Source organism: Gymnodraco acuticeps, unplaced genomic scaffold (genome assembly GCF_902827175.1).
Source record: "Gymnodraco acuticeps unplaced genomic scaffold, fGymAcu1.1, whole genome shotgun sequence".
NCBI lineage: Eukaryota > Metazoa > Chordata > Actinopteri > Perciformes > Bathydraconidae > Gymnodraco > Gymnodraco acuticeps.
The window spans coordinates 1857964-1868536 of record NW_022989949.1 but is presented as its reverse complement, the minus strand read 5'-3'; the positions used below and the strand labels follow the sequence as shown (position 1 = coordinate 1868536).

The window sequence follows — 10573 nt, the reverse complement described above, 5'->3', positions numbered from 1 at the left end:
GCCTATCATGACATGGCTCATTATTTATGGGGACAATTTAGGCCACAAGTAAATAAGTAGCCAACTAGTTACGTTTAAAAAGTAGGTTATTAGCAAACTAGACTGCTGATAGTTTGGTTTACTATCGGCAGTTTTGGCAAGAAAAGGTCTAATAACACCTAATTAAAAAAGTCAACCAACCAATCAAATAAAACTAACAGAAAATAAACAAACAAGACTGGACCGGAAGTGAGTAATTAATGAAGTCATGCAGAAGGAGGAAACAGATCTCGATAGCTAAGATGGCGGAGGAGCAGCAGGAATCATCACAGCCAGAGGTGGGGGGTGAGTGAAACAGTTGCAACACAAAATATACAACTAACAGTGTGGCCATTTCTCTTGCAAATGAAGCCCGAACCGACGCGAGTGTCCGCTCGGCGTTTCAGCCGCTGTCCTCTCCGCGGGGCCGGGGGCTGGCATGGAGTGATGAGGCCACAGCTAGTTGGCTAATGTTAGCTAGCTACCATTGCTACACAAAGAGAAAACGCTTGTTTAGTTACTGTCATGGCAGCAATAAGTGGCAGTCCCACAATTTTTGACTTGGGGAAATGTTGAAAATGTATGCTCAATATTAGAAGACCGGACATCCCGTTTTTAGTAGCTAGAAAAACCGTTTTTGTCGTGACTTGAATTTGTTTTGTTTTCGCTCGGGTCGAGCTAGCCATGTTGAGCTGACTGACGTTAGCTGGTGTTCTCATTGAAGTGGTTTCATGTTAACTGCTGACTATGGCTGAATCCTCTGTGGTGACGACATGTCATACAAATAGGGAGAGACAATATAGCTGTCTTCGTGCATGCTTTTTACATTTTAAGTACATATCCATTTGATTATTGTTTTTATTTACGTCAGTGCGATGTTGATTTCACTAACCAGCATGGTGGGGGGGGGGGAAGTACTCGGATCTAAAAGTAGAAGTACAAAAGTATAGGAAAACTCTGTCAAAGTAAAAGTCCTGCATTCAAAATGTTACTTAAGAAAAGTATTAATATCAACATATACTTAAAGTACCAAAAGTGAAAGTACTCATTATGCAGATTGGCCCACTTCAGAATAATATAGGATGTGTTTTGATTATAATTAATTATGCATTAAAGTGTTATCAAAGCTGCTGAAGGTGCAGCTAGTTTTAATGACAGGGTATCTTTACATTGTGTGTATTGTTGAAACTCCTTGCAGCAATTGTTTAGCTATTCGCTTAGCAAGTTCATTTTGTAGACATCTAGCCTTGTTTAGCTAAATAATTAATTAGCTCTAACAATGCTATTCTTAAAAATCCTGCGCATTGCATTTGTGGCATGTTCAATATGCAGCACTGATCTTGACAGCTATGTCTCCTCAGATTTTAACCTGACCAACTTTCTATCATGATATCCATTATTAACACTGGCCCTGATTTGATACAGATTTTTAAATCCAATTGCCAATCACCAGATTACATTTCAGCCATCATGGTGGCTATCATTTCCCTTTTCAGAGTTTGTACTCTGAACGCCTAATTATTCTGTCCCCTTCTCTAAAAGGAGGAGTGAACTGCCTCGCATACGACGAGGCCATCATCGCTCAACAGGACAGAATTCAGCAGGAGGTGAGAAATCCATTTTCAATGAAGATCCAGATCAAAAAGTATCACATTCTATTCATTTTCAGAAGTGTTCAGAAAACCCAACTGATGCCTAAAATGTACTAGTGTTCTAGTATTCACTGTTTTGGTCAGAATAGAGGCACCCATGAGGGATGTTTTTCTAATGATCTATTTTGTGTGTGTGGGCTGTAGATAGCCAACAGTAACCCGTTAGTGTCGGACAGACAGGACCTGGCGGTGCTGCAGAGGGAGTACGCTGACGAGGACACAGTTTATCAGCTCAAGATCAAGGTCAGTCAAAGGTTACTGTACCTACTGAATAAAACTGTATGTCTATTGCATACTCAATTAGTCTGTGCACAGTTTTTATAAAACTATTTTTTTGTTTTTTTGCAGGACCTACATAAAAAATACTCGTGCATTCGTAAGACGCGACCAGATGGGAACTGTTTCTACAGAGCCTTTGGCTTCGCACATCTCGAATCGCTGCTTGAGGACAGCAAGGAACTTCAGAAGTGAGTGTCACAGTGGTTACTGTTTGTGCTGTAGTCACTTTCGTTGTAGTGTTTCATAGTGTTACTTTAGCTAAAGAGAGAGTGGAAGCGAAGCACCCGTAGGACATCCGAAGCAAAAACAGATGTTCTGTCAGGTGTTTTGTTGTCTGAGTTCGTAGCTCTTGGTCAGTTTGTCCTGTTTTCAATTCTACGATCTAACAAACACTATGATTGATGGCCCACATTTCACAAGGTTTTTGAATACATGTTTTTGTCTCTTCAGGTTCAAAGCAGTTGCAACTAAAAGTAAACAGGACCTGGTTAATGAAGGCTTCACTGAGTTTACCATTGAAGACTTTCACAACACTGTAAGTGTCTTGTTCAAGAAAAATGACATTTCTTATTTATTTCTAAACTGCGGAGCCAAGCTGCAGATATTTCCCCTATATTATAAAGTAGCAGAAAGCATGATATTATTATTTTGTTTATTGAAGTGAACAGTAGTAACGTTTTATCGGATCAAAATTGTGAAAATGTTGAATCTCGCATTAGGTATACTATAGCTATCATCTTGTTGGATTATGTCTCTAATGATATGAATAATGTGTTTTCTCAAAGTTCATGGACTTGATCGATCTGTGTGAGAAACGGCCGACCCTGCAGGAAGTGCTGAACTCCTTCAACGACCAGAACGTGTCAGACTATTTGGTCGTGTACCTGCGGCTGCTCACCTCCGGCTACCTGCAGAGAGAGTACGGATTCTTTCAGCATTTCATCGAAGGAGGACGCTCTGTCAAGGAGTTCTGTCAGCAGGTTAGTTTTGGAAATGAAAACGTCTAGTTCATGAGAAACAAATGTGGGCCTCTAAATTATCATTTTAATAGAAAAGATGGGTTTAAAGGCATTTATGTACAAATTGAAATATGCTTTTTTTGCTTCAAAAAGTCAGCCATTCTTGGGTGAATAAGATAAGATGTACTTTATTGATCCTTAATTTGAGAAATATTTTCATTACAGTAGCTTGTAAACAAGGCATTGCACACGTTGGATGAAAATGAGTAGGAAATGATCAAACCAAAAAATATGTGCATATTGACAGTGAAAGATATATATCTTTAAGGATGTGTCAGACATGTTCTGAATCTATCCATTCCAGTTCTGCAAAAACAAACTCACAATAAACAAACTAATACCTGATTTAAATGTTTTCCTTGTTTTCAAAGGAGGTAGAGCCCATGTCTAAAGAAAGCGACCACATTCACATCATCGCCTTAGCCCAGGCCCTGGACATTTCCATCCTGGTGGAGTACATGGATAGAGGAGAGGGAGGAACAGTCAATCACCACGTCTTCCCTGAAGGAGGCGACCCACGCATCTTCCTCCTCTATAGACCCGGCCATTACGACATCTTGTACAAATAACACTCGTGGCCACAGCCCATCTCATCGTCTGGGTAAAAAAAGAATAACTTCAGCAGCCGCATTGATGAAGCATACATCTGTGTACGAGATTACACACATGTATTTGAAAAAAATTAAAATAGTCACATTACATGCCTCCCGTTCCCCTCTCGCCCCCAAACTCCCAAGTTTCTCCTCAGTCATCACAAAATGGTTAATAAAAAAAAAATCTTTGGAAAATAGAAGTGACTCCAGGCATTTATAGTTGTACAGGTTTTTTTCTTCTTTTGTGGTTGTAAATGTTATCTACTTGCTTTATGTTTGATTATTTTCCTTTGTTACACTGCGTTTTATTAAAGGGATTTAAATCTTGTTTCTTGTGCAGTGCTTTTTTTCTAAGAGTCAGGTTGAACAAGGGCTGCAACAAATTATCATCAAATACTCACTTTTTCTCTCACCTGAAGAAATCTGAACAATACTTAACCTTGCTTTACATGTTTAACTTCTATACACTTAATCATTAAGCATCATCAAACTTTACAACCACACATTTGAGATCTTGGGGTTTCAGATTATGCATGGTTTCCCAGGGTAAATTAACAATAAGAGGTTTCATGCAGAAAAACTGCATTGCAAGTTAAGTTTCTAGTTATTGACTTGCCTTCTACCCCTGACAGATCAGCTCTCCCCATACTCGTTCAATTACAATGAATTAATAAACATTGTAAATATCCTGTCAATTACACCTCCAACTGTAAAATAGACTTATTCTGAAGCAGTAGGACTATCTAAGTGCACCATTAGAATAATAACGCTTAAAACAATCGGACAAATATAATAAAATAAAGGTATTGTAGCTGTAGGCCTACGATACTCTACCTGGAACATCCATCTAAACAGCTTAATAGGTTACATGGTTATTGGTGGATTTCTTTAATCAAATGCTTTAAATACAATAAATAAGGGTTTACTGAAGTTACTACAGGAAAACAGTTGCTTCTTTTTATCATCAAAAATATGTGCTTTGTTTACAACACATGCGCAGTCACATGCGCAGTCGCGTCATTGCTGCATAACCTAGTCAAATATCGTCTCTAAATCAACAGATGATGTCTCCTACTACTTTTTGTGGGTTGTTGGTACCAAGAAATATGGGCGGAGTGAGAGCTCTTTCTTTGGGGGAAGAGTAAGACAAGCAGGACTCTGACAGAAAATGTCTCCGCTAGCAAAGTCGCTGACAATGTCAGGAAGGAGGATAGCTGCAGCGTGGATACGGCATCACTCTGTTACAAGTGCGTTCAACGTTTAATTACTCATTTTAAGTGCATATGGGTTTAAATGTTTTGTATTGGTGTTGTGACATGAGAGACACATGATAGGGTCACTAGCAGTCAACAAGCTAGTTAGCGTTAGACAAGGAGACAACTTGGTACACGGAGTTAGAACTGTTGTATGTTAGTGGACGAGTTAACTTTTATTGATTTAGGAAGTTTTACTGAGTTGCAGGTTTGTGTACAAATGAATTCAAGAGTCGCGTGAATGTGACGTCACCAACGGCAACTTGGCCATCTTCGGAGGCGAACGCAACCCACAGCTAGGAGAGTAGCATATGTTTTCACTCAACACTTTTTTAAATGATGGTCAGTGGGCGGTGTTGTGTCCTTGGCTGTAAGAGTCGACCCCACGACAAACGGCAACAAGAGAAGATGGACCATGGGATCAGGTTTTATTCGTTTCCCACATGGAAACTACGAGGCAGACTATGTAGCCAACATCACCAAGAGACGCCAGATGGCATGGGTGGCAGCTGTGAGAAAGAGAGACCTCACCTTTGACAACATACCCATGTCGGCCAAGGTCTGCTCTCTGCATTTCCATACAGGTGAGTTTATCATGATCAGAGGAGGAAGAAGTACACTGATCTTAAGTAATGGTAGAAGTACCAGAGTGTAAGAATACAATTACAAGTCCTGCAATCAAAATGTTACTCAAGTAAAAGTACACAAGTATGAGCAGCAAAATATACTTATAAAGTACAAAAAGTAAAATTGTCAAAGCTGGTGTAGGTGGAGTTAATTTGAATTACTTTTTATACTGCAGGTGTAACTAAAGTCTTATTTAAGTGTTTATATGTCACATTAACAATCCAAACGTGCAAAGTAACTAAAGATATTATAAAATGTAGTGGTGTAAAAGTAAACTCCCATATTTAAAAAAACTCAATCTATTAAAATGTGTTGACATAGTACAGCTTAAAATAGTACTGGTTATGCACAACATTTTCCATAACAAAATGCCTAATAACATTCAAAAGCAGTTCCAAACCACAGCGTGAACATACGAATGTAAAAAAAGTCACTTGAAAATAAGTGTTCACAATGTTTATATGCAATTATGCATATATTATTATTATTATTAATTTGCCAAGTAGGCTACATGTGTACATATGTATATATTTATATATAGTATTTTTATTTTCAAAAAAAGATAGTTGAAACTGCTATTGACATGTGCAGAAAATGACCCTATATCTAGTTTTCGTATATGCATTTATTGTTTTCCTGCCCTAACTTTTATTGAATTTTTTCTCCTGTTTTCTTTATTTCTTTGTACTCCTTCATTTCTATACATTTTTCACGCAATAATGCCGATGTTGTATTAGGATGATGCACGGGAGGGCTACTTTCCATAAGCTATGCTTCAGCCCTCCCGCTTCTACTAATTTTGTTCATCTTTGTGTGTATGAATTATACTTTTTTTGTTTTTTGGATGAATAAAAAAAAAAGCTTGGGGGCCCCCTAGTGGCCGCGGGGGCCCTATGCATCTGCATAGTCCGCCTATAGGAAGAAACGGCCCTGCAAGCTAACAAACATTATCCAGCGACAGCAACCTTACACAGAAACAATCACAACTTTCTTTTCTCAGAAAGTTAATTTTCACCCTGCTGACAGTATGAATCCTTGAAGTTTTTCAGGAACACCAGCATATGATAGGCGGCTGTGGCTCAGTGGATACTAGAGTGCTGGACTTTGAATCAGGGGATGGCAAATTTGAGTCCCACTGCAGTCAGCAGAAGACACTTCACCCCAAATTGCTCCTCTAGGGTGATCAAAATGTTCAGTTATGAGGGTTAGCAGGTCTCCCTTGAAAAAGAGATCAATGATCTCAATGGGATACACCTGGGTCAATAAAGGTTTGAAATGAAATGAGTTATGCCATCAATTCTACGTCAATAACAAATGTGGTTGAAGGCAATTCTAATTGTCCACAGAACTGAATGTATGTAAGTCGCTTTGGATAAAAGCGTCTAACAAATGACATGTAATAATATGAAATGAAGGAGACAAACCAGACTGGGCTCTATCTGTACGGCTGGGGCACTTAGAAGACGTTTTGACAGAAGAGTCCACAGAGAGAAGAGGACGCTACCACCCACAGTAGAGGAATCAAAATCCCGAATGTGACTTTTGTAAGGTTCGGCAAGAGGAAATCAACCGCCTGCAGGAAGAAAACATTAGGCTCAGGTTGGAGCTAGAAAAGAGGAAGCTGGGTGAAAAGTTTCTGCAAGATGCTAATTCCTGAAATCGAAAACGTCACAGGACTTCCATGTTTTGCCATGTTATGCTATATCACGCCTCCTCAAACATCAAGAATCCGCTACGATCCTGCGTCTAAGGCTGAATCTCCACGTCCAACACTTGGATCACCTCTTCTGTGTTGACAGAAAAACAATCTCCACCAGATTCAGAGACGCCATACGTCTGTCTTTTCCCTTTTGTGTAATCTTTCAGAGAAAACTTGCAGGGTACTATGCCATCAGTTTGTGGAGCCTTTTAGAAATCTTGTTGCAGTCGTTTTAGGCTGGTCCCTTAATTTTGTCTGATTGTGGGTTTGATATAAGGGACTGAGTGCAGGACATAAGGTGTTTGACAATACCTTTAACATTCTCAAATGGACTTGGATGGTGTCATTGGGTAGGTAGATGACATGAGACAATTGACTTGCTTATGTAGATAATAACATGTGCTGTGTTACTCAATGAGGCTCCATAGAATGATAGTTTCTCAGGTGTGTATCCATTGTGTAAGAGTGCCATCTGCTGACTGTTTACTGTAAGTGTCAAAAGAGTGGCACCAACGTCAGTATCAGTGATCAAGATTATTTGACCATTCTTCTCTTAATTCATAAACTGTGTTGTCATTAATTTAATATTGTGAAATAATGCTCCTTTGACTCGTTCAAGAGCTTCTTTCTCCTCTTTTTCTTCTTTTGCCGCGTACTTCATAATACCTTTGCACTTATACTTTTTACAAGCAGTGGACACATTTCATTAACGTATTTGTTACTAAGGTTAGTTCTAAATGCTAATGCTCACTTACTTACTCTCATGGTATAATCTCATCTGTGTTTCTCCTTAGCTGATCTCATTGAAAACATGGATAAGAAAGCAACCTGGGACCGCTTCTATGCTGAGAACAGAAACAGGACAACCACCTTCAAAAACTTTGAGTGGTTCTTCGGATTCGATGCCATCCGGGACTTCATCATGCCATCCTTGCAGACCAAGTCCCACGGAGACGCTCTGCTCCACGTCCTGGATATGGGCTGTGGCACTTCCGCTATAGGGCCCTGTATTTACAGACACTCCCATCTCCCGGTACGGGTCACGTGTGCGGACATCTCTCCCATAGCTGTGAGACAGATGCTGGAACACATCCAAGCCAATACCATCCAACCTCACAATGCTTCCTCTCAGCTTGAGTTTGTAGAGCTGGACTGCACGGAGCTTCAGACACACTATGTCTGTAGAAGTGTGGACCTTATAGTGGATAAGGGCACCACAGACGCCTTGCTGAGGTCCAAGGAGGGCAAAGGGAAGGCTGGTCTGGTGCTGAAGCAGTGTTTGAAGGTGTTGCGTAGCTCAGGATCGCTGCTCCAGTTCTCCGATGAAGACCCTGATGCCAGGCTCCTGTGGCTGGAGACTGAGGCCCAGGAGGCGGGGGTGATGTCATCAGATGTTAGTGTGCAGGAGGTGGGGGAGCTCAGGGGAATGACTTACTACTGCTACCAGGTGACTCCTCGTCCTATTGTATAGCAGCTTTATACAATAAATACATGGAGGGCCATAATATTGTATAAGTAAGTTATTAAACACAATTTTCAAAGAAGGGATGTTTGTTTTATTCTTCATACCTCATTGTTTAAATGTTTTTATTTGTCACGCCAAATACATCCATGTATAATATTCTCATTATCATTCAAACACGCTAACATGTGGCAGTCCTCACTCTTCCATCTCTTGTGTAGTATACTTTTTTGTTTAACCTTTTCATGGTACTCAGTACTTTGACTTTGCTATGACATTTTTGACATTTTCGTGGCGTACAATAAAATGATTCTTATTGCATATTATACTATGACTTTTGCATTTGTTTGTCCATGGCATACTGTACTACTCTGCCTTTTTAATTCATTCATTTTTTTTACGTCATACTATATATGTCTTCTTCTTACGGCATTCATTTTGTGACATGTTAATGCAGTACGATACAATGATCTTTAGATTTTTAAAAAGACATTGCAAAATAAAAAAAAAGCAATATACAACTTATTGCCTTTATGGCCTACTTTTTTTTAATGAAAAGTTTTATTATAAACATGTTCATCTTCATGATGTCTCAGACATTGTATACAAAAAACTTGGTATAGAATGCTGAAGAACCTGAAAAAACGTCATAGTATTATGTCAACAAAAATGTTGTGGTCTGATTGTCGAAAAATCTAAAATAAAGCTATTTTGAAAAAAGTCATACGTATGTCAAAAGTATCCACAAATGATGAGGATAGTTTGTTAAAAATATCAAAGAAATTATATATATGTCGATATATAACTTTTTTAAATATTTACGACATTTAGTAGGCTATGTCTTTTTTTCCCTTTTTTGACATACTTTACTATGTTATTTTAGCATATTTTCGACATATTGTACTATGCCTTTTATTGATGCATATTTTGCATAGTTTATTTATATTTTCGACATACTATACTAGGCATTTATTTTTGCATATTTTCGACATACTATATACAATGCCTTTTTTTAAGTATATTTTCGACATACTCTGCCGTTGTTTTCTGAAAATGTCGACCTGTCGTTTTTTCATATTTTTGACATATTATATATACCAATGTTTTGCGTATTTTCGACATACTATACTATTTGTTTTTTTTATATTTTCGACATGCTATACTATGTTGTTTCTTTCATATTTTAACATACTATACTATTATATATACTATTATACGAAGACGTTTTAATTACTGTCATTACCTTCTTTTCTTTTTCATTGCATACAATACTATTACTTTTTTGTGATTTTTTCAGGAGACAAATTGACATTTGACATCGCACACAGCTTTGTCTTTTATGATATTTTATTTAGCTAGTTCTTTTTTTCTATTATTGACATAAACACCAAGAAATAATTGCATATTGAAGATAAAACAAAAATCAACCTCAGCATTTATTTAGTGGTTTAATATTTGAATACATTTTGACCTGATTAAAACAATTCCAAATGCACATCTCCAAATGTGTGGGAATTAAAGTGCAACACTGCCCTCTTGTGTATGTATGAATATATAGTATCCATTATGAAAAATCAAGTCTAGGTTATGTTATGACTCCTCCCTCTCTGCTCTGTTTGTCTGCTGCTGTCAGGGAGGGTCCCACAAGTGTTCCAGGAGCCATCCAGGCCCAGTTTGGTTCGTCACTTGCCCGCTGCACTGGCACACACACATTACACCCTTATACTGTATCATATATTGTCTTGTTTCCTGTGGTGGTGTCTTGATGATTGATTTAATAAATGCATCGCTAACCTGACATGTCTCCTCTCTTCAGTAGCATTTCCTGAGCCGGTTTGTGACAGTTAAGATTTAAAAGTAAAGAGTAAATGAGTATGTAATGTACTTCTTTTTAAGTATAAAGATCATCACAAACATTTTTATCTTTAATTTACCCAAGTGCGGATGTGCTGACATACAGTAGGTCAACAT

The 10573-nt window shown here is 38.3% G+C and overlaps 2 protein-coding genes across 4 annotated transcripts; both read left to right on the top strand.

Moving 5' to 3' along the window:
* Positions 1 to 229: 229 nt before the first annotated feature.
* On the top strand, positions 230 to 3889 carry otub1b (OTU deubiquitinase, ubiquitin aldehyde binding 1b). The gene is made up of 7 exons (XM_034210523.1): positions 230 to 324; positions 1561 to 1625; positions 1815 to 1913; positions 2019 to 2137; positions 2400 to 2484; positions 2735 to 2929; positions 3340 to 3889. The coding sequence occupies exons 1-7, from the start codon at positions 240 to 242 to the stop codon at positions 3535 to 3537; spliced, it is 846 nt and encodes a 281-aa protein (XP_034066414.1). The 5' UTR covers positions 230 to 239; the 3' UTR covers positions 3538 to 3889.
* Positions 3890 to 4624: 735 nt separating this feature from the next.
* On the top strand, positions 4625 to 8686 carry cskmt (citrate synthase lysine methyltransferase). Of its 3 annotated transcripts, XM_034210526.1 has the most exons (3): positions 4701 to 4808; positions 5023 to 5398; positions 7935 to 8686. In XM_034210526.1, the coding sequence occupies exons 2-3, from the start codon at positions 5230 to 5232 to the stop codon at positions 8609 to 8611; spliced, it is 846 nt and encodes a 281-aa protein (XP_034066417.1). In that variant the 5' UTR covers positions 4701 to 4808; positions 5023 to 5229; the 3' UTR covers positions 8612 to 8686. The 3 variants fall into 3 exon arrangements, with proteins under 3 accessions (XP_034066418.1, XP_034066416.1, XP_034066417.1); XM_034210527.1 differs by lacking the exon at positions 5023 to 5398 and having other exon boundaries at positions 4625 to 4808; XM_034210525.1 differs by having other exon boundaries at positions 4696 to 5398.
* The last annotated feature ends 1887 nt before the right edge of the window (positions 8687 to 10573 follow it).